General features: G+C 61.1%; 4 protein-coding genes across 8 annotated transcripts in view; 1 reads left to right on the top strand and 3 right to left on the bottom strand.

The window, feature by feature from the left end:
• The window catches only part of CARM1 (coactivator associated arginine methyltransferase 1), a 28,412-nt gene extending 22,029 nt beyond the window's left edge, over positions 1–6,383 (bottom strand). Inside the window, exon 1 of one of the 2 annotated variants that reach the window (XM_075916166.2) lies at positions 6,168–6,383. In XM_075916166.2, coding sequence (XP_075772281.1) covers positions 6,168–6,315 — 148 coding nt within the window. In that variant the 5' untranslated portion in view covers positions 6,316–6,383. The remainder of the gene's footprint in view (positions 1–6,167) is intronic. The other variant, XM_075916167.2, reaches the window with a different exon arrangement.
• Positions 6,384–7,078: 695 nt separating this feature from the next.
• On the bottom strand, positions 7,079–14,822 carry C31H19orf38 (chromosome 31 C19orf38 homolog). 4 transcript variants are annotated; one of them, XM_075916139.2, is made up of 8 exons: positions 14,686–14,822; positions 13,048–13,148; positions 11,404–11,733; positions 10,475–10,567; positions 9,875–9,902; positions 9,595–9,638; positions 9,144–9,181; positions 7,080–8,871 (listed from the first exon to the last, which is right to left on the bottom strand). In XM_075916139.2, exons 2-8 carry the CDS (start codon positions 13,091–13,093, stop codon positions 8,629–8,631), a joined length of 822 nt encoding a protein of 273 aa, XP_075772254.1. In that variant the 5' UTR covers positions 13,094–13,148; positions 14,686–14,822; the 3' UTR covers positions 7,080–8,628. The 4 variants fall into 4 exon arrangements, with proteins under 4 accessions (XP_089630874.1, XP_075772254.1, XP_089630873.1 ...); XM_089774747.1 differs by lacking the exon at positions 14,686–14,822 and adding an exon at positions 13,342–14,008; XM_089774749.1 differs by lacking the exon at positions 14,686–14,822 and adding an exon at positions 13,342–14,003 and having other exon boundaries at positions 7,081–8,875.
• TMED1 (transmembrane p24 trafficking protein 1) lies at positions 14,583–18,880 on the top strand. Its single transcript, XM_075916142.2, has 4 exons — positions 14,583–14,857; positions 15,408–15,505; positions 15,985–16,168; positions 16,465–18,880. Exons 1-4 carry the CDS (start codon positions 14,690–14,692, stop codon positions 16,681–16,683), a joined length of 669 nt encoding a protein of 222 aa, XP_075772257.1. The 5' UTR covers positions 14,583–14,689; the 3' UTR covers positions 16,684–18,880.
• The window catches only part of DNM2 (dynamin 2), a 50,550-nt gene continuing 47,229 nt past the window's right edge, over positions 18,398–21,718 (bottom strand). Inside the window, exon 22 of the mRNA XM_075916131.2 lies at positions 18,398–21,301. Within this exon, the coding sequence (XP_075772246.1) occupies positions 21,274–21,301 (28 nt within the window). The 3' untranslated portion in view covers positions 18,398–21,273. The remainder of the gene's footprint in view (positions 21,302–21,718) is intronic.

Below are 21,718 nucleotides of genomic sequence, written 5' to 3'. Positions count from 1 at the left end.
CCCACGCGCAGGCCCCGGGGCAGTCGCTGAGTACACGGGGCCTGGCCCGACTTCCCACAGCCCCCGGGAGCTTTGACCCACACAGGGAAGGCTGAACGCCCAGCCCCCACCCCAGAGGGTCCCTGCAACAGATCACGAGGGGGCCAAGCTGGCGAGCAGAGGGGGAGGGCTAAGCTGGGAAGGTTCAGCAAGGAGGGATGCGGGCCAGGGGCCCAATCGGAGCGAGGGTGCCCGACTGGACAGAGCATCCCCGGGCCTCAGTTTCCCTTCTACTCAGCGAGGCTAATGACCCAGCCCCCTGCCGAGCCGTCTGGGGGACCAGCTGTGCAAGCGCTGCACCCCTCCTGGAGCGAGGGCGCAGAAAGCAGCATTGGCAGAACCTGGTCAGCCCCCCCAACAAAGCAAGAGGCCGGTTACGGGCCCCCCGCCAGCCCCACCAGGAGAGGGGAGGGGAGGGGGGGGAGGCAGAGTCCCACAGCCCCCGCCAGCAAGCTGGCTCCATACCAAACTCCTCTGCTGAAGGCCAGACAGCGGAGAACCCCGCACAGCCCACCTGCGGGTGCCCCTCCCAAGCAGATCTGGGGAGATCGCAGAGCACTGTACGAACAGCCAGGAACCCCTCGAAGGGGGAAACTGAGGCACAAGGCCACAGCGACAGACCAGCACCGGGATTCTGAGGCAACGAGGCACCACCCAGCATGGAGCAAGCGCAGCTGGAGGCGGCCTTGGCTACAGCCCAGACAGGGCTTACACTGCGGCCCTGTGCCCGCCGAGGGCACCTTCGGAGGGAGCAGGCAAACAGACACTGCGTGACCTTGGGCAAGTTCCTGTCCTGCCAGGCCCCGCCCTGCCCCCGCGGAGGGCTAAGGGAAGCACTGTACCATGGAGGCCAGGCTCACCACTCCCAGGTTACAGACAGGGAAACTGAGGCAGGGAAAGTCTGGGCCTCACTAGTGGCAGAGTGAGGACAGAGCCCAGTTCTCCCTGCGCTAGGCCAGACTCCAGCGACCACGCAGAGCCTTAGCTAGGCAGATCAGTAATACACCGGCGGCCGATCCGGGCCTGACGCGGCAACCCCCACCCGCAAGGGCTCCGTGTCGAGGACAGGGCCGGAGCGCGCAGCCAGCTGTCTCGGGTGACGCTGGCACAACCACGAGCTTACGGGTCCGGACACACCCGGCAGGCAGGCAGCAAAAGGGAGCAACGCTCTCGCGCACAACGCACCCTCTCCTTGCCAGGTGCTCCACCTAGAGCACGCTGACGAGGCTCCAACGTCACACGCTTACTTTTTTAAAGGGAGTTTCTCTCCCTTTACTTAGTTTTCCAATTACAGATGCCAAACAGGTGCCTTGGGCAAACTTTTCAAGCCGTGAAGCAAGCCAGGTTAGACAGACAGACAGACAGAGCTGAGACATTCGGGCGACAAGGAGAAAACTGGCGCAGAATCTGTCACCTGGCTTGGACTGCCAGGTACCCGAACAGTCAGTATTTAGCAGGAGAGCAGCAGCTGGTTACATGGAGAGGCTGAAAAGCCAGGGACAGTTTCCTTTTTAAAAAGGGACACGATAAAAGTGCACAGACTAATGGTACTGACACTGGGGAAGTCTGGTCTCCCAGCGTCATCACAAGAGATCACGTCAATAACATTAAAACAAATCAAATGGTAAGAAACATTTGTGGTCTGCGGAACTCGCTGCCACATGATGTTGCTGAGGTCAAGAACTCAGCAAGTTTCAACCTGGATGTTTATGTACGTAACAAGAATGGACACAGCTGAAATAGCAAATACTGCTCACTAGTGTTTGAACAGCCCCGAAACAACGGGGCTCTTTCTTGGCCATCCCAAGGCGCAGTTGCAATATCCAGGAACATGATCACCACAAAATGTCACAGACAGGCTATAATGTCTTGGGCATCGGGTTGCAAATCTCTGGACACTGTAGAGTTGGAGAAGACCTCCACAGAGAGGCAGATCATCCCATGTTTGTACACGGTTCTCGGTCGCCAGAGACCCAATACGAGGCCAGACAGACCTCAGGTCGGACTCAGTCTGACGACTGTATTCCTAAGATACGGTAACAAAACCAGCTTTCCCTGTGTCAGCGTAAGGGTTTTGCTCCTGCAGCGAATAGAAAGCATAGAAAGCACGTCTTTGGGAAACGAATCAGACAGGTCCGGCCAAGGGTCTAGGTGGCTTTTTTTAAAGCATATTTTTAGATTTAAAAAAAAAACAAAAACGGGGACTGCAAATGGGGATGCTTGAACTCAAACCACCAGGCAATTTTCACATGGAACAGACTACACCCAAGAGCTGAGACTGACTACCTTATTGTCATTGTCCAACCCCGGAGAAACAAAGCAAACCGTGTGAATAGAGACAGGTAAATGAGTCTTTGAAAGAGTCTACTGATTTAATCGTGTTCAGGTGGAGGAACAAAAACCCGTTTATTGAACAGATTAATTATAACCTGACAATATCCCTTAAGTAAGGAAGAGGAAGAGACGTGAAGCCGAGTGACATCTGGAGATCTGAGCGTGCCGGGGAATCCCTGTTTTCAACTAGAAAGGGTGGGCGAGATTCTGTGGCCTGCACTGTGCAGGGGGTCAGACTAGAAGATCATAATGGTCCCTTCTGACCTTAAAGTCTACGAGTCTATGAGAAGCAGAGGCTCTGCCTTCGCTGTCCGCACAGAGTGGGGAGCACAGACAGCGCGTCGGTGGGAAAGGAACGACTGCTGCACGAACCCCAAGGAGAAAGAAAAAGTTCTGCTTTGAAAAACCCACCCACAGGGTCTCCCGGTGCCTGACAAACGCCAAGCGATTTCCTTCCATTTCAATCGTATCCAAGATGCTTTCCCCAGCCCCGAGCACCCTAAACACATCGTCAACGCCAGACAATCCCAGAAGCATCGTCTGCATCACTTCAACCTGCTCCAGCGTGATCTTTTCTGGGGCGCCACATGGCACCATCCGTGCGCCATACGGGGCACTAAGACCAGGCCATGTGCTGTTCCAAAGCGTTGGGAGAGGTTCCCAACTGCTCAAAGCATTAACCCACCCCCGAGAAAACGGGAGCCGGCAGGAACGGTCCTGGTCTGAGAACGTTACACAGCGGCTGGCCGGGAGCGCCGCGATCACACAGCTGGCGAAAGCGTAACGATGAGCTGGCACTGACCGGGGGCAGGACGTTAGAACTCTGCACTCGGACACACTCCTATTTTCCATTACCTCGTCTCTCCCCACCGCCACCTGCTTCCCCAGGACGCGCGCCCCCTCCCGGGCCAAGCGGCCGTACTGGAGGTGTCCCAGATGTCGAGGGGAAGAATGCCACCTTTCTGCAAACAAGCCGCCTCTCCCCGTACGGAACTTGAGACGGGGCGTTCACAGCCTCCTCCACCCCCTTAGACTGTGGGGTAACAGCGCACAAAGGCACGGCCACTCCTCTTTGGAAGCCCCGGGGGCCACAATGATACAGCACGTGCCGAGGGCCACAACTTAAGTGTGGTCGCATATACATGCAAATAGTTTCTTCCACACTGACAGGCATGAATACAGATGACGGCGGCAAGACAACACAACACGCAGGCCCTGTCCAAGTCATTTCTGCTGCTATTACTGAAATGCAATAGTTACCCCATCTCCACCCATCCGACAGCACTTCTAATGGGCAATGACAGGCCAGGAACCGAACTACTAAACCACGTAGCAACAGGAGAACATGCTATTGACGACTGCTTTGTTTTGGCTCCCACCCGCAGGCGGCGCGTTGAGCCCTGCGTAAACCCAAGCTGCCCCGCGGGCCGCGTGCTGAATAACCCTGGTCTAAGGGCAGCCTGCTGGCTCTCCCAGCAAACAACCCCCCAAGGCTTGTGTCTCCATGCTAACAGGCCAGGCTGGGGAGATGGATAGCTGGTGCAAGTGGGAGTCAATAACAGGGAAATCAATTGAACGGTGTCAGATTTACTCCATAAAGACGTGCCACTGGCCAAAGAGGATCAAATGCAGAAAGTCAATAGAACATCTTGAAATCTGACAAAAATCAGATCTCGGTCTTAGCGCTTCCTATTGACTAGCGGGCGGTTTCGGGCCCGTATTGACAAAGGGATGAGGCCAGATTGACAACACACATTCAAAAACAAGTTTCCTGGGAGCCCCGCGTGAATGTCAAAACAGCCCACTGAAGAGGGTGTTACCCACACGGGTCTCCCGCAGACAATGAAAATAAACCTCAGCTGCTTCGCCGATTTCCATTACAGTAGCCGGCAGAGGCTTCAGCTGAGCGCTAGGCCCCAGCGGGCCAGCGGCTGATTTGCTCTTCAGGACAGGGAGGGAGAGGGAAGCAGGCAGAAGCGACACTGACTCGCAGTGATCACAAGCAAAGCCTGAGCCCCACGCGAGGGCCCATTACCTGGCTCACTCCCATGCCAGGCAGCAGTGCCCGGGGCAGGCTGTCGCTGGACGCTTGCCTTGCTATCGCAGCGGCACCCGTGCGGTTGCGAAGGCAGCCATCGCCCGACACTCACCCCACTACCAGCGCTTGGGGCATCCGGAGCTCAGCAAAGGAGATTGGCTCTGCTGTGTGCCGCGGGAACCGACCCCTAAGCGTGGGGCTGGGAGTGCCCCGTGGGGCAGCTGAAGGTGCGAAGCGGAGCAGGGCTGGGCCCTGGGCACACCCGGCTGGAACCAGTCCGTGCACTCCTACCCGCCCCCAGAGAGCAGACCGGAGCAGAGCGCAGGGAGGGACCCCCCCAGAAGGAAGAGCTGGCCCAGCAGCATGGCCCAGGCCTCCCAGAACAGTGAGAGACAATGACAATTCCACAGCCGCCAGCGCCCCCCGGATCCCTCCTCTCGAGCCAGCCTGGCCCAGCAGCATGCAGAGCTCTCCGCCGGGATGAGCAGAGATGGTGGCCCTGGGGAGGGGCACACGGCTTCCCCGCCTCCGCAGCAAGCGGGTCTCTGGCCCAGGCGAACTTCAGCCGGGACAACCCCACTTTTAGCCCCAGGGCCGGGGCACAACCCCCCAGCCCTGCTCCGGGGGTGAGGGAAATTCAACCGCTGCTCCCCCACGACAGCCAGTCACAGCACATGGCATCAGCCCGAGACAGCAGGAGCGAGCACGGAGACCAAGGGCCTGTCACAAAACCAACCCACCGGTGCAGCCAGCGCTGGGCAGCACCTGGCCACCCCATGGATAGGGAAGGGGCCGCTCGGCACCCCTCAGGAGTGCCATGCCAGCCCCAGGGAGCTGCCCGCAGCGTCCAGCCCACGCCAGGCCTGGTGGAAACCCGGCGTCGGGCGCCCATCCAAAGGGAACGCAGCCTCGCCCGAGGCACCAGGGCGCTCAGAAGCTACTGCTCCTGCCCAGCTTTACTGCCCCTTCCCCCGCCTCTCCCAGAGACTTGGCACCCGCGGCCCCGGCCTCCGCCCCGCGAAGACGAACAAGGAAGACCAGACCGAACGCTGCAAAGCCAGCACTGCCGCCGGGGCGTCAAAGCAGCCACAGGGCAGCGCCCGCCGGGCGAGCACTCAGGGACTTCCAGCTGCCTCGTGCCAGCGAGCCCGCCGGCCTGCAGCCAAGACAGCCGGCCCACCCGGCACCTCGCCAAAGCAGCCCCAGGCTGGGCTCCCACCAGGAGGGCAGAACGCCCGGAGCCCGCCACAAGCACAGCTGCAGGAGGAGACCTGCCCCCCCAGGCCCTTGAGCCGCCCTGCTGGAGGGGGAGCGAGGCCAGCCATGGGGCTGAAGGGCCCACAAGCCCCTCAACACAGGCTGGGCCTCTTCTGTGGCCCAGGGGCCCCGACACCCCACGACCCTACATAACCCACCCCAGCCCCCTACACCGCCCACTCCCTATGTACCCTGCCATGGGTACGTACACCCCCCTTCTCGGCCCCCCACATACACACTCTGGCCCACCCCTCCCCCACATACCCAACCCCCCCACCCCTTATTACCCCTCCGACCTACCCCAACCCCCCTCCCCCACATACCCCAACCCCCCCCCCCCCCCTCCACATACCCCAACCCCCCCACCCCTTATTACCCCTCCGACCTACCCCAACCCCCTCCCCCCACATACCCCAACCCCCCCACCCCTTATTCCCCCCCCCCCCCCCCCATACCCGAACCCCCCGTTACCCCCCCGCCCCGGGCCCCCCGCGCTCACGGCTGTAGAGGGCCAGGCCGGCGCTGTCGGGCCCGGTGCGCGCCTCGAGCCGCAGCGCCTGCTGCTCCTGGTGCCGCTGGATCTCGCCGTTGGCGTCCCCGATGGTGAGGAGCCGCACGCCGGGGAACACGGACACCGCCGCGGCCATCTTGGCTGCGCCGCCGCCTGCCGCGCGCCCCGCCCCCCGCGCCAGGCCCCGCCCCGCGCCCCGCCCCCGCGCCAGGCGCCTCCTACCGACCCCGCCCCCCGCGCCAGGCCCCGCCCCGCGCCCCGCCCCCGCGCCAGGCGCCTCCTACCGACCCCGCCCCCTGCGACAGGCCCTGCCCCGAGCCCCGCCCCCAGCGCCTTCTACCGACCCCGCCCCCCGCGCCAGGCCCCGCCCCGCGCCCCCGCGCCAGGCGCCTCCTACCGACCCCGCCCCCTGCGACAGGCCCTGCCCCTGCGGCCCCGCCCCGCCCCTAGCGCCGGCCCCGCCCCCAGCACCTCCTACCGACCCCGCCCCCTGCGACAGGCGGCGCTCCCTGGCAGCCGCGCCCTGCCCTGCCCCGCCCCTCCCCCCCCATGCCCAGGCCCCGCCCCCACGCGCTGGCCCCGCCCCTCCCCCGACCCTACTGCCAACGCGGCCCGCCCCCAGCGCCCCCTACCGGCCCCGCCCCTCCCCCTGCGCCTAGTCCACCCCCAGCGCCCTGGGCCCTGCCCCCCCCACCGCTCTGCTGGCCCCGCCCTCCTTTTCGCCCCCCCAGCGCCCGGCCCCCTCCTGCTCAGCGCCCCACAGGCCCATCCCCCGCGCAGGGACCCACAGCAGGACTCCCCACCCCTGGCATGGCAGCAGCACGGCAGGCAAAGGGTGCAGACAGGATGTCACCATCATTAGGCTCCAGAGTCAACAGCCCCAGATAGGATGGGTCTTCAAAGCAAGGTCAGTGTAAGAACAGGGATCTGCTGCTCCCCACGGCCCCAGAGGGCAGCAGGAGGAACCGACTTCATCTGCAGGGCGGGAAACAGCGTAGGGACCAGGAGCACCCTTCTCTCGGCAGCAGGAAGAGGCTGCCAAGGACGGCTGGGAAATCCCCATAGGACAGGTCGGGCAAACGCCTGTCAGGGCTGGCCCAGGGTTACAGCACCGGGGGCTGCACTGGGTGAGCTCTCCAAGCCCCATGTTTCTATGAGCCTGTGAACAGACCAGCACAGCGCGGGTAGAGGCAGGGCTTAGGTGGCTGCCGGCTCAGGCACACATGCACACTGGGAAGGGCTAGAGAGATTTGGTTTTAAAGAACTAACCCTTGGACTCCGGAGTCTGGCTCTTCCCAGCCCTTGCCATGCTGCGTACTGCGAGAGGCTGTAAAACCCAATTCCTTCCATCGCAGATGCATCATCCTGCCTGAGTGGATCACCATTTGCTAGCAGTATAGGGCATATGACACCCAGCCAAATAGTTATGATTCCAGCCAGGAGACGCGGCGGTGACAACACATTCCCCAGCTCAACACAGACAGAGAATTTGGTGCAAGCAGAAACAGTTCACACCTGGAATTTTCCACCCCACAACCAATGTACATCTTTATTGCAATAGACAACAAGACTCCAATGCTCAGCGCCTAGTGGCATCAAAGAGCTTGGGAAACACCCCTTCGAGGGGAGTATCACCAGCCCTCCTCCGGCTAGAGAGACCGAGTCCCAAAGCGGGGGGGAGACTTTGCTAAGGTTGATGGTAGGGCTGGGGTTAGAACTCAGGTGTCAACTGGCTGGGCCACTCTCGCGTCCTCCAGAAACAAACAGCCCGGCCCGTGGGGGAAGCAGAGGGTGGGGTAGGGGCGAGTCGGACGGGAAAGCAGTTCCTTTGGGGCTGCCATGGACGCTGGCTCGGGTCTCTTAGGAGCGTGCTTTTTGATGGCATTTTCTCTGATTGCCAAGGACGCGCACTGGTGTGCCCACCCAGCCCCAAACAGCCGTTCGCCCGTCTCTCCATCCGCCCACCTGCTCATTCCCAAACACGCGTCTTCCTCCACCCTGACACGCTCATCCAGCCGCAACAAACCACCCGTCCCCCGCACACCCCCTATCCAGCTGCCTCCGTCCAGCCGAGGGCTAGACCCGCTGCCCCTTCCGTGCACACTAGCCCGCTGACAGCCTTCATGGCAGCGGCACTGATGGGGTCTTTGGCTCTTCTCCCCTCGCCGTCATTCCAGGGAAGCGCTGCACGGAGGACGGAGCCGTGGAGGGTAGAAAGGAGGGGCTGCCGGGTGTGAATAAGATCCTGGCTACAGCAGAATTCACTGCCAGCCACACGAATCCTGCCCAAAGATTCCTGATTCCAGCCTCAGCTGCCGGGACAGATTCAGCCACTCGGAGTAACCTCTCAGGCAGCAGAAGGGAGACTGGGCATCCTGCCACGGTGTCCCTGGAGGTGCACGGCCGGGCACGAGGCTTAAACAAAGCTCCTTCCGTTCTCCTGGTGTAATCACCCCCCAGAAACGGCCCCTCTGGTCAGGAGACTCCCAGCCCACAGAAGGACTGAAGTACTGGCCAGAGCTGGGACCGGGGTCGGCAGCGGGAGCAGTGGGAGCCAGCCACCACCTGGGCCATCACTGCAAAGACCTGAACGTGCTGAACTTGCTGCTCTCCAGAGAGGAAGCGGAGTGGAGCCTTGTCCTGGAACCTGGGGAGATGCAGGCATCTTGGCTGCCCGCGGCTGCCAGGTCCACTGTCTTGCCAAAGGGAAGGTGGGGGAGAGACAGGGAGAGAGGGTAAAGGAAGGGCCTATGGGGGGGGCTCTTCTGGGGGCAGGGGGAGCCACCATTAACCCTTTGCAAACTACACCCTCCAGGGGAGATGGCTGCATCATGCCACTACAAGGCCAGCGCAGCGTCTGGCTAGGGGGCTGCCCGGCAGCAGCTGTCCCCTGGACACAGTAAACTGGGCCCGGTTTGAGAACAGCAACGCGCCCTCCCGCAGAGCCCTCGGTCGAGGACTTACCACCGAGACGGTGAAGAGGCAGTTATCGAAGGACATGTCTGCGGAAGAAGAGAGGAGTGAGGTTATGGGGGCCAGGCCTCGTGTCCCTGCGGGACCGCTTTGCCGATTGCTCGTGGCAAATGCCTCTGGGGTGGAACATGGCAGCTATTTCACAGCGCACAGCAATGCCCTCCCCACCCCGGGAAAGGACGGGAACTGCCAGCCGAATGACGCTGAGGCCTGGGAGGTCGACTGACGCTGTTTGCAAGCCGTGCGGCAGGGACGGAGCCAACACACCACAGGCCTTCCCCGAGCCGCGCGCGGCACCCAGGCCTGCCTCCAGGGCCTCCCGCCTCCAGACACCCCGCTTGGGAAGCGTCTCCCGCAGCCTCCTCCTGGCAGCTGGCACCAGGCATCCCCTGGGGTCGCCCCATCTCTACGCGAGCGCCCGGCATTTTACGCTAACACAGACCTGTGGTGGGAAAGTTCCGTTCTGTCCAGCATGAGTCCTGATCCCTGCAAGCAAGCACAGCGAGATCCAGAACTGACAAGGGCACCGGGGGCTGCTCCAGCCCCTCCCGGCCCAGGGGGATGTTCTCAAAAGCAACCAAAGTCCAATTATCTAAAGCCATCTGGGCACTGTGGCACCTAAATCCCATGAGCAGGCAATGAGCATTAGGCTCCAAAGTGCCTCAAAGCGGGGAGCGTTTCACCGTCACCAAGTGGCGGCCAGTGTCCTGTGCGTTTCTCACCTTTTCAGCTGTCGTCTCCTGGAGTTAACTGGTCAAAAGGAAACAGGCGTTAAGGTCTCCTAAGAGCAGTGCAGTGGGTAGAGTAGCGGATGGACGGACAGCTGCTCAACTCCCACGACCCCAGCTGAGCTCGGTGGAAGTTGTGGATTCTCAGCAGTTCTGCCCCCCAGGCTCTGGGGGTCTCAAGCAATGTTCCCTCGAATCTTTTCCGTCCATGTACAGATTTTTTCCACCCACGTGTGGAATAATTGTGTACGTGCACAGAAGCATGTGCGAACGTGCACCACCCCTAGAAACACAAACCAAGCCGTGGGCGCTCTGCCAATCAGCTGGCAGCCTTGGAATTTCTCCTGAGCCGCTGCCCGAGCACCCCGCTCACAGGGAACACTGCTGCCCAGTTGGGTGCCTGTAATTAGTGGACCCTTTGGAAAATGACTGTCATCAGTGACTTGGCCAGGACACACCTAGCGGCAGAGCCAGGAGTCCATAGTCCCTGTCCCCTGCTGTACCTACAGTATGACAACACCCTGCCACTCCAGCCTACAGGAGGCCCCTACAGCTGACCAGAGACAGCCCAAGCCCCAGGCCCTGCGTCCCTACCTCGCCGGACTGCCACCACGGCTACCACCAGGCCCACACTCAGCAGCAGCACTCCCGCCACGCCCAGGGTCACAGGGAGCAGCCACGTGGAACCTGACAGTGCAGAGAAAGCAGCTTGGTTACCTGGCCCCCAAGAGGGAGAACGCACGGCTGTTGGGGGCGGTGCTGGTGTAGAGCCGAGGGACAGTCGGCAGGGGGGATTGAACCTGGGACCGTAGGGGCTAAAGCCGTGAGCTAAAAGCCGCCTGGCTCTCCGCGGAGGCTGGAGAGAGGCCGTCACTCTCCTCTCTTCAGTGGCTGGCGCCTCAGGGTTCCACGTGGAGGGGGAAGCAGAGGGACCCCGCCCAGGACTCTGGCCTTGTTACCCACACCCTGGCAGCCACCCCTGCCTCCCTCTGGCCCTGCCCTTATCTTCTGGAGCAGCCGTGGAAGTCGGGAGCGGGGCCGTGGGAGTTGCTGCGGGAGGGGACACTGGCCGATTTTCAAGGGAAAAGAAAGGAGGAGACGGTCAGGCAAGTCGCTGAGCTCACGCTGCTTTGCAGCAGGGTGGGAACGGGGTCCTGACACCCACCCACTGGGTCGAACCACAAGGCCCCATTCCCACCGAGTCCTGCTCCAGCTAGACCACTGTCTCCCGGCCCAGGACGCCTTTCCCCAGAGCAGCTCCCAGGAGAGCACCTGCCACACAAACTCCACAGCGCCGCCTTGGCCAGCACCTTTGGGTTGAGCTCGCGGGCATGGGGCAAACCCAGAGCTGCGTGGGAGGTTGGGAGAGACCAGGGCTGGGCTGGCAGGGGGTGGGGGTCAGGAGTGGGGCACTGGGGGGGCTGGGCTGGCAGGGGCTGTGAGTCGGGGTGAGGGGCACTGGCCCCGCTCCTCGGCGCTTTCCTCATCTCCGCCAGCTTCCTCTGTATGTAAAAGCCTTTTACCTGCCACCTCGATCTGCACCATGTTGCTGAGCTGCGAGGCCTGCCGGGCGCTCCCATTGTAGCTGTGGTAGCAGCACTTGTACTGCCCTGCATCCCGGTGGGTGATGTTCCCCAGGATGAAGGTGACGTTGTGCTGCGCCTCCGAGGCAAACAGCATCTGCACAGGCTGAGCCTGACCCGTCCGCAGCAGCCAGAACTCACTGCCCTCGTAGCCCCTCGGCGCGATGCACATCAACTTGACTGTGTCTCCTTGGGCGGGCGGGTGGGACGCCACGTCCAGGTAGAAAAGTGGGGCTGGGGTCAGGCTGGGGCCTGCTAAAGAGCCTGGAACTGCCAGGGAAGAGGGAGTGAAACTGATGCCAGGTGCCCCTAGGCTGGCAGCCATGAGCGGCACCTCGTGTAGGCGCAGTGCCGGCAGTGTCCTGCACATCACTGGACAGGCCCCTGGCCTGCCACTGGGGACAGCACAGGCCTTGGCACTGTCCGCCCCAGGACCCAACAGTCAGAGCAATTCCCCAGCACCCCCTGGTCTGCCGCCGGGGACGCAGGGAAGCCCAGCAGTGGGAGCTTCAGGGAACACCCAGGCCTGACCCTCAGCTCTCTGAAGGGGGCCTCAAAGGGTAGGTCCGCACCGAAACCCCCGGCGCCAAGTCTCAGAGCTCAGCTCAGCTGACTTGGACGTGCGCTGTGGGGCTGACAAGTGCAAGGGAGACACTCGGGTTGGGGCGGGCGCCCAAGCCCTGAGATCCTCCCCCTTCACGGGGTTTCAGAGCCCGGTGGCCGGCCTAAACATCTACATCAGTGGTGGGCAACCTGCGCCCCGAGGGCCGCCTGCAGCCCACTGGGGTTGTGGGTGCGGCCTGCGAGACATTTTGTTACGGGTGCCCATGTGCAGGGTGGCCCGATTCTGCTGGTTTCCGTCTGAGTGGTTTGTTTCCCTGCCGGGGTTACTACAGTCACACGCACATGAAGGGAGGTGGGTGCTGATTGTGCACCACACTGATTGTGAGAGCCGGGCGCTCCCTCCGCAGCCAATCAGAGCGCTGCTGTGGTTTAATCAGCACAGCCCACGAATTCTAGGGACGCAAATGCAGTGAGCAAAGCTGCCCTGTCCCGGGAGACTGTCTTGGGGCCGACAATCTTGCAGCCACAGAGATGAAGGAGGCCACTCATGCAACCCACTCACTGCTCTAGATTGCCCTTCCCAATGTACATTGCAGTTGTTAGCCCACAGCCCAAGCCCCGTGAGCCCAAATCAGCTGCCCCAGGTCCTTTATTGCAGCATGGACATTCCCAGAAAGCCTGGAAGGGCAGGATCCAACATCCCACACTTTACTCTATGGAAAACCTGGGCCACAGCCCTCCAAAGTTTGTGCCAGGGATGAATTTGACCCAAAGGCTCAAACAGGCCTACATGTGACTCTGTCATGTTGCCAGTTCCCTCCGTTTTCCTGCTGAGATCCCTTCTGGAGATAAAGCTCAGCATCTCACTCCTAGGCCCTACAGTTCCCAAATCATTGGGCAATTTCAACTTCTGGTCTCAGCCATACGCTAGAACATGAGGTTCCCCAGGTCCCTCACTCTGAGGGAATGTCTGGAGAGAAAGCTTCAGAAAGAGGTTAAATACAGGGGAAGAAAACATACCAGCTAAGAGAAAGAGGATCCTCAGGCTTATCGTTCTGCCAAGCATTCTGGATCTTCGGCGAACTGATAGTAGGAGCCCAACATGCACGGAAAGTGCCTAGCTAGACGCAAATGAAAAGGAGAAGGATGTTTTGCTCAAGATGGAATTTCACCACCTCAGGAGGAAATTACAGTATGTCCCTGAATGTAAAAAGGGTTGTTCTTCCTTTTCCTACTGCAAATAGAATTTAAAGCCTCCCAGAAAAGCCAAAGGGTTGACACACCGCCTGTGACCTCAGCCATGGAGTAACTTACATGCAAAGTTCTGAGCATGAGTCTCTTCTCACGCCGATTTTATACTGGTGTGATTCCACGGACTTCAACAGAGCTATGGAGTCCTGCCCGGTGATCTCAGCTGTACAATGTAAATTCAGAGCTACTTCAATGGAGCTACTCCAGATTTACAGCAAGTGTAAGATCTAATTCAGGCCCTAGATCTTGTAGTAATTTCCTGGGCTCTTCCTGTACATCCATGGATTGCAGCTTTCCAGCCACAACTAAGAACCTTTTTTATTTCTCTAACTCTCCAAATACTTTACAAGCTATTTGGGAATCACTTCCCCCGTGACTGAGGGGGGCTTCCTGAAGTGGAACACAGGACTGCTTGCATAACACTTTGACAGGAAATGATGAATAAACTCATGACTGGCTGAAAGGAAAGACGTCCTAGTTGAAAGCTAGCAGCGGGGACGAGCAGAACAAATGAACCAGTCCAGGTAGAAATGCAGCGGCTGGATGTCAGAGGTGCAATAATGGACATAGTCTTGCATATGCATGTGTTTTAAGGCTCCTCGCTCTCAGCCCAACGTAGAGTGTTCACCTTTCATAGCTCCCAGATTGAGAGCTGGGCTCTTTGACTAAGTTACCGTTGAATTACAGAAACTCATGAAGTTCCTTGGTGGGTCCCTGGTAGGTTGGCCAAGATGGCAGCTTCCCCGTGTACCTGTGTGGGGTGCACAGCGTGTGGGTGGGTACGCACTAGCGTTGTGTGGCCCAGGTATCCCCCAGCCCGGCTCCGCCCCCTGACTGAGCCCCCCCACACACAGTGGCAGCCTAACCCAGCCCCCATCACTCCTGCCTCCTCCCCGCTGGGATCAGAGCATGGACCACTTGGCCAGGTGCATGATGGGAGTTTCACTCCCTCTGCAGCATCCTTAAGGCCCGCCAGGGCAGGGGCTGTGGGCTGGGCTACGGGCTAGATGGACCAATGGGCTGATTTGATATTGGCAGAGGCGGGGAGTGCCCTGCTACTGCGTGATGGGCAGGCTGGCTGGGCCAATGAGGTAATCCGATCCTGCCGGGTGGGGCTGGCTGGGCCAATGAGGTTCTCCGATACTGCCGGGTGGGGCTGGCGGGGCCAATCCCCCTTCAGAGCCACAAAGACCCCGGAGACCCGGCGCGCACCGCTAGGTGTCTACACAACTGCCTGACGGACCCGCCCACGTCGCTCTGAGCCCGCCGCGGCCGCCACGCCCTGGCCCCTGACCCCTGACCCCTGGCCCGGCCCCTGCTGCGGCGCCCGTGGATCAGGCGTTCGGCGCGGCCCCCCCCCCCCACGCCGCGGCCCCCGAACGTCACCGCGGCGCGCGGGGCGGGTACCCGGATGATGGCGGCCGCCACGCGCTGGCTGCTGCTGCTGCTGTGGGGCGGCTCGCGCGCCGCGCTGCCCCCGCCCCAGGACGCCGAGGTCACGTTCCTGCTGCCGGCCGGGCGGCGCGAGTGCTTCTACCAGCGCGCGCCGGCCAACGGCTCCCTGGAGGCCGAGTTCCAGGTGGGGGCGGGGCGCGGGGGGGGGGAAGTTGAGAGCTGGCGGGGGGGGGGGTTGGTGGGGGAGGGGTGGGGCTGGTGGGTTGGGGGGAAGGGGGCAGGGTTGGGGGTTTGGCTGGTGGGGGGAGGGAGGGGGTGGGGGGTTTGGCGGGTGGGGGGATTAGCTGGGAGTGGGGGGCAGGAGAATGGGGGGCTGACCGGGGGTGGGGAGGCCTGGGGCACGAGAAGGGAGGCCGACAGAGTGGGGGTGCGTCAGTGGGGAGGCGGGCGGGGTGGCAAGAGGGGGAACGGACCGGGGGGCTCAGTGTTGTGGGAGGAGCTGAGGCGTCAGTCTGGTGAACACCTGGGACAGGGCTGAGCTAAGGGTGTTTTAGGGGCTGGGGGGGGAGCAGGGGACCAGGCTGAGTCTCAAGTGGGGGGGTCACCATGACAATGGGGATGGGCCGGGGGCAAGTCAGTCGTTGGAACTAAGCCCTGAGTGCCCCCAGACTGTGCTGGGCCTGTTGCCCCTGCAGCGTGACCCTGCCACTCACCCCCGCTGTTGCATCCTGCAGGTCATAGGTGGAGCGGGCCTGGATGTCGACTTTTCCCTGGAGAGCCCCTCGGGCGTGCTGCTGGTCAACGAGTATCGGAAATCTGATGGGGTGCACACGTGAGTGTGGCCAGCTCTGCCCCTTATGCTCCCACTCCAGGCTGTGCACAGCTGGAGGTGCACAGCTCTCAGCCTGTGTCGGCTAGCCTCATTGCATAACCCAGGGATTCCTTGCATGTCCTCATGCCGCTCTTCCATCCCCCTCTTCTTCAGGCTCTCCGTCTCTCCGCCGGGATTCTGTGTGTTCCTCATGTCCACCATTTTCCCTCTCAGTGGCTCTGTGTCCACCCTCCTTCCCTCTCACACCTAGTGTTTTGTCACCCCAGTTCACCCCACTAGAGAGTCTTCCAGGGTTCCCCATTCTCCTCCAGGCCCTTGAGCCTGTCTCTCAGCTGCCCATTTCACAGGGTGATATAACGATAGAGCTACCTGTGTTTTCTGACAGAGCTGTGCGCCCCAGACACTGTTGCTTTGCCTGGGCCTTGGGAGAGTGGTGAGTGGAACTGGCGCATTCTCACTTCCCTGACCTCTTTCCCCAGCATTGAGCCCACAGAAGCAGGCGACTACAAACTCTGCTTTGACAACTCCTTCAGCACCATCTCGGAGAAGCTGGTTTTCTTTGAGCTCATTTTCGACAGCCCCCAAGAGGACGAGGATGGAGATAACTGGGCCGATGTGGTGGAGCCGGAGGAGATGCTGGACATGAAGATAGAAGATATTAAGGTGGGTTGAGGAATGCAGCACAGAGACTTGCTAGTAGGGCTTTGGTTGTAGGTTGTACTGGCTCAAGTTCTGTGGCCTGTGCAGTGCTGGGGACAGGCTGTATCTTCAGGATCCTTTCTGGCTTTGGACTCTGAGTTCATCAGTCACCCAAGAGTTGGATGGGGTGTCCAGTGGCAGGGAGTCAGAACTCTCAGGCCTTTCCCCCCAGCAAAATGAACTCTTGGGGGAATGCTTGAGCTGCCCTCAGCGCTTCCTGCCCCATGCAATGTGGCTGATCTGCCCGTTCTGTTCTCCAGGAATCCATCGAGACCATGAAGACTCGCCTGGAGCGGAGCATCCAGATGCAAACGCTGCTGCGAGCCTTTGAGGCCAGGGATCGCAACCTGCAGGAGAGCAACTTGGGCCGGGTCAATTTCTGGTCAGCCGTTAACCTGGGGGTGCTGGTGGTGGTTGCCTTCCTGCAGGTCTACATGTTGAAGAGCCTCTTTGAGGACAAGAGGCAGGTCCGAACGTAGCGCGGGAGAGCAATGGACTCCATATTTCTGTGAGGGGGAAGGGACAGAGCCATGGTCCTGAGGCTGGGGAAGTCAAACACCCAGCATCTGATAGATCAACTGTGTGTAACTTTCTCAAATTGCTGCTGCTTCTCTTCTGGGTCTCTAAAATGGGCCTCTTTGTACTGGGGGGCGGGGGAGGGAGGGGAATGGATGGCAGGGGTCTGTCTGTGTGGGGTGGGCAGTATTGGTTGAAATCCGTTCTCTATTGACTTGACCCCTTAGGCTTGGGGAGGAGGTACTGCAGCCACGGGCCTGTGCCAAACCACCTCCTCCCTGCGACTGCGATGCAGGAAGAAAGCAAAGTGTGGCATGGTGGGTGGCAGCTGAGGGAGCAGCAGGTTTGCTCCGTACAGCAGGGTCTTTCCCCCTAAGGCTGGCAGCCTCTGGTGCTAACAGGTGCCAGTTACAGGTCGGCTGGATCACCTCCCCTGGTCCTGCCGCTCCTCTGTTGTGCAGTTTTGTCAGGATCCTCCTATGTGCCTTAGCAGCAGCGCTTGGTCTGTTTGGACCTCAGCCGAGGCCTGGCTATGTCCTGCTGCCCCTTTCGCCTTGTTCACTGCTCTTGTTCCCCTGGGTATCCATGGAATCCCCACATGGAAGGGTCTGGCCTCTGAGGCAGTAGGGACTTGGCTCCACAGAGCCTACAGACTGGTGCCAGGAGGTAAAGCAGCCTCTTCACTGTGCGCTGCTGCAGTGTGGCCCTGGCTTTGGGGCCAGCCCTGTGGCTCGGCTTTCCTTAGAGCTGTGTGTGCAATCTGCCCCATTTCCATGGTGCGCTCTTGCTTGAGCCAGCCACGCTCGGCTCGTGGATAACTCCCTTCCTATGCTGCCCTGTTCCAGGGGCATCTCTTACCTCTGGGCCAGTCTCCTGCCAACGGAAGAACAGCCCGGTTCTGGTTCTCAGCAGATTCTAACCTTTCTGCCATTGCCCTGCCTTGGTGCCTTTTCTCCCTGTCCTGTTTGCCTTTAAGCCTTGCGATAGTCCGCTAACTGGTGCCTTGGGTGCAGCAGGACCATGGATCCCAGCATGGCACCTCGGCAGCAGGAAAGCGTAGGCCTCCAGTTCTGCCCCTCCCCTGGGTTGAGGGTGTGTGTGTCTTGCAGCAGCACCAGTGATGTGGAGAATTTGTTTCCAGGCACCAGGGTAAGCTGTGGAAAGTTACCCCGGAGGGCCTGGGGCTGGGAGGGTCCCACATGAGCAGGTAGTGCTGGGCTGATGGAACCTGGAGCGCTCTGTGGCTGAGGGCCAGATATGCAGGGCCATTCAGGGTGAGCTGCATCTGCTCTCTGTCCGGTTAGTGGGGATCGGCAGCGCCAGCCATCACCGTAAATTGCTCCATCCCTGCCGTAGCCGAGGGGGCTCAGGGTCCAGGTCGGACTCAAGGGGAAAGGGAGGCTGCATTACTGGGATCTGCCTGGGACAGCTGGGTTCCCCGGGCTGGCTGACCCAACCCTCCTGAGGAGGGGCTGTGACAGCCAGAGGAGGCCAGTGGTGCTGCCTGCTTGCTCGCCTGCCCTGCTGGAAAATAGCCCTGATCTCCGCATCAGCTGCTGTGTGCCAGACACGTGCCTTCCAGACCGGTCCCTGGAGAGACTCCGGGGCAGTGCCCTCTCCTGGGCATGGTGCTGCTGTCCACAAGTCGCTAGGTCTAGGGCTCTGGACACAGGATGATTCCAGGAGCTTCTGCAGCCTGGCTTGGTACTTTTATAATGTGCTGGATCCAGCACAAGGGGCTGATTTTGCCCAGGCTCTGGAGAGAGCTGTCCGAGTGGCAGCCTGGAAAACCTGCCACGGGCGGCCGACTTGTTTCCCGTCCTTTGGGCCCTATCTCTGAGTGGGGCCGGGGCCAGGTCCCGCTTGGAGTAGCCAAGCAGAGCCCACTTGATGCTGGGGACCCTTTTCTGATTTCCCCCCGCCGCTACTGTGACAACCCAGTGAAGAGCTGAGCCGACTCGCACGCAGACTGTGCTGCTCAGTGAAAGCTGCTGCCTGCCTAGCCAGTAACAGGCTGGCTGGGGGCTGAGCGCTGGGTTTTAATTACCAAAGGGCTATGGAGCCATTCTCTCTAGCGAATATTCATACTGCTGAGCCTTTGCAAAGGAATCGAGTATTTATTCGGCTGGTAAAGGAAGGACATTAAATGACGTTGTTTAAGATGTGTGCTCGTGAATCCATATTGGGCCGGTGCGCCTCTCCCTGCTACGGTGGCTTGAGGGGTGAGGGCCACCATCTCCGACAACCACACTCGCATCAGCTGCTGCCTAAGCCCAGCGTAGAACCGGGCGGCTCCGTCTCACAAAGCAAACCGGCCTTGGATGGCTGAGTCGTGCTGAGCGCATTAGTGATGAGGCTTGTAGGCCTGCTCTACGCAAGCATCTCGGCCAGGCTGGGGGAGGCCTCTGCATTCCACAGGGCAGGTCTGGATTCACTGGCGAGCTGGGACCGGCGCTGGCCACGCGGGTTTGTAACTTCCTGCGCGCTGGCCTGGAGAGGGCAACACTGGGAATTCCTGCCTGTTCCATACCAGCGAGCTGAATCTTCGCCAGCCTCCCCTTCTCGCGCTGCCGATTGCGGGGGCCAGAGTTCTGGGCCGTCCTGCCTGCAGTCCCCTGGGGGTGGGGTTCTCCGCTCCCTCCCCCTGCGCTGGCTTCCCTCGGTGAGACTCCTTCATTTAACACAATGGGAGAGAGCCCCTTGGCTCCTGCTGCCGGTAGCAGCCCCCTGCATCAGTTGGCTCACTGCTGGCCCAAGCCCTAGTGCTGGGCTTTGGCCGGGGGGCCGACGACGGATGCTGGGGTCGGTGGTTCTGCCGCTAGGGAGGCCTGATGGCAAGCTCAGCGGGAGTGAAAGCTGCAGCCCGAGAGAGCTGGTACCTGCGTAGAAGGCTGTGGGGGTTCAGCTGCAGCACACCAGCTTGGCTTCTAACTTCCCCGCCCCAGCAGGGCAGGGGCACCCTGCTGTGTGAAAGCAAAGGTGCCGGAAGCACCGGTGGGCGTTCGACCCAAGGAACCCTCTGGCTCTGACTCCAGGGGAATCAGCGTCCTGGTCAGCAGCAGCCGGGAGCAAACCTCTTCATGGCTGAGGCCTCGTCTAGCTCTGGGCTGCAGTCGGGACCAGGTCCAGCTGTGCTGGTTGCTCCCGTGCCGGGGGGGTCAGCAGCAGGTCTGTAACGCGGAAAGCGGCCTGCCCTGGCTGTGTGGGCAAAGCTGTTGGCACTTACGCCCCCTCCTTTCTCCTTCAGGGACTCGGAGCCTCCGCCTGGGCCAGGGCTCAGCCTGCCAACCCCTCTGCAGTAGGGCAGGGGCTCTGGGCCCAGACCAGGCCCCCCTTCTGCCTGATGCCAGGAACTGTGCCCCCCATTCCACCCCGTGCCCTTCTCTTTCAGGCTGTCGGCCCCTGACTGCTGGGCACATGGACCCCGCTAATGGGGAGGGGCTGTTTGGCTGGAAGGTTAGGACGTGCTGAGGCGGTGGAGGCTGCTAGTTCTATTAAGCAGGGCCTTGGTGCCTCCCCTCCTGCAGCTTGGTCTCCCCTAGGGTATCCCTTGAAGGAAGGTCGACAAGGCTGGCTCATACTTCACCCCCGGGCCATTGCCGAGGTCCCCTCGCAGGCTCTGCAGCTGGGCAGAGGTTGCAATTTCCTGAGCTGGGAGAGCCGCGTGGGAGGGAAGCGGAAACGTATCCGAAGGCCAGGCACCGAAACCTGAAACGGACGACTGTCTCCGCGGCAGAGGCCACAATTCTTCCTTTACCCTGCTCCGGTGCGAGCCGTCATCTGCAGGGAGCGGGACGAGGAATCCCACGATCGGCCCGAGGCCCTGCCCCGCTTAGCCCCGGGGGGGGGGGACAAAATGGGATGATTCAGCTCCAGAGAAATGAGCCTTTTCACCGACTTCTCAGCAGTAACTGGCACGGCAGGAAGAGCCGGCTTCAAAATACCCACCTGGCTAGTGGTGCTGGGAACTAGAGCGTCTGAGTCACAGCAAGAGCCTGTGTTCAGTGAGGGGCACACGCAGCTGAGCTGCAGGGCAGGGTGGGACCGGCAGTGCAAATCCTCAGTGGTTTAATCTCTCACTGCCCAGGGCAGTAGCGGGCCAGATCTCCCTTTTCATGCACACCCCGTGGCCACGGGCGGCAAGGGAACTTCTGCTGTTCAACTGCAGCCAGGCCCCGGGCAGCAGCCCAGGGGTTTTCAGGTAGCTCACAAAGCACAGGCAACAAGCAGCGGGCCCGTGTTCATCCTGAGCAAGCCGAGCCCAGCACCACCAGAGCTTTGCTTTCCCTCCCCTTTCCCCCCCAGAGTTCAGAGGTGGGGGTTCTGCTGAGACGGGCTGACTTGCCTGGACTGCAGAGCTGCCAGCCTTTGGCCCAGCACAACAGCAAAGCCGCCGGCTCGCCTGGCGGGTTAGTGGAACAGAGAGCCGTAGGTTCTTGTCCGGCCAGAGCTCGGCTTTAGTGTGGATTCCAAAAAGGCCAAATCCCCCGCAGGTTAAAACGGGTTAAGAGGGATTGCGGGGGGCAGCGCCAGTGCTCAGAAGAGGCGGCTCATCAGAAAGGCCGGGAGGGAGCCGGTCGCCTGGTCACAAGAGAGAAAAACAAACACACCCTGTGAGCATCTCTTGGGTCTGAGCATTGGTGGGGGCAAGCTGCGGACCAGGAACCTCCGTCCTGGGTGGCTGGGAGCCCGAGCTCAGAGCAGCTGCCTCTAGGATGTGGGGGCAGGCTTAGGAGCTTGCCCGTGCCAGGCTGCCGCTGCAGAGACCCTACGAGGAGGGCGCGGCCTGGGGCAGAGGCTGACACTTTCCTCCTCCAGCGGGCAGCAGGGGCCTTGTGCCAGCTTCACCTTGCTGGGCAGGAGTGGCCGGAGCACCCGGACTCTTGGCTTTTAGGCCGACATGACCCTGGTGAGTAGCAGCTGGGCCCCCAGCAGAGGGGCAGCCCTATCAGCCTCCGAGACACAGAACCACTGTCCCCCCATTCCCTCGTGCTCTGG

This window comes from Pelodiscus sinensis, chromosome 31 (assembly GCF_052426305.1).
Source record: "Pelodiscus sinensis isolate ZL-2025 chromosome 31, ASM5242630v1, whole genome shotgun sequence".
In the NCBI taxonomy this organism is placed as follows: domain Eukaryota; kingdom Metazoa; phylum Chordata; order Testudines; family Trionychidae; genus Pelodiscus; species Pelodiscus sinensis.
This window is presented reverse-complemented; position numbering and strand designations above follow the sequence as displayed.

What these genes read in the sequence shown, in the direction of transcription:
- C31H19orf38 (XM_075916139.2), bottom strand. Translation starts at nt 13,093, where the DNA reads ATGCTTGGCAGAACGATAAGCCTGAGGATCCTCTTTCTCTTAGCTG. An exon ending in CGTGGTGGCAGTCCGGCGAG is followed by an intron (nt 9,903 to 10,474) that starts GTAGGGACGCAG and finishes CCTTTTGACCAG; the next exon opens with TTAACTCCAGGAGACGACAG. An exon ending in GCCTCTTCACCGTCTCGGTG is followed by an intron (nt 8,872 to 9,143) that starts GTAAGTCCTCGA and finishes TTGGCAAGACAG; the next exon opens with TGGACCTGGCAGCCGCGGGC.
- TMED1 (XM_075916142.2), top strand. Translation starts at nt 14,690, where the DNA reads ATGATGGCGGCCGCCACGCGCTGGCTGCTGCTGCTGCTGTGGGGCGGC. An exon ending in AAATCTGATGGGGTGCACAC is followed by an intron (nt 15,506 to 15,984) that starts GTGAGTGTGGCC and finishes CTCTTTCCCCAG; the next exon opens with CATTGAGCCCACAGAAGCAG. An exon ending in TGAAGATAGAAGATATTAAG is followed by an intron (nt 16,169 to 16,464) that starts GTGGGTTGAGGA and finishes TCTGTTCTCCAG; the next exon opens with GAATCCATCGAGACCATGAA.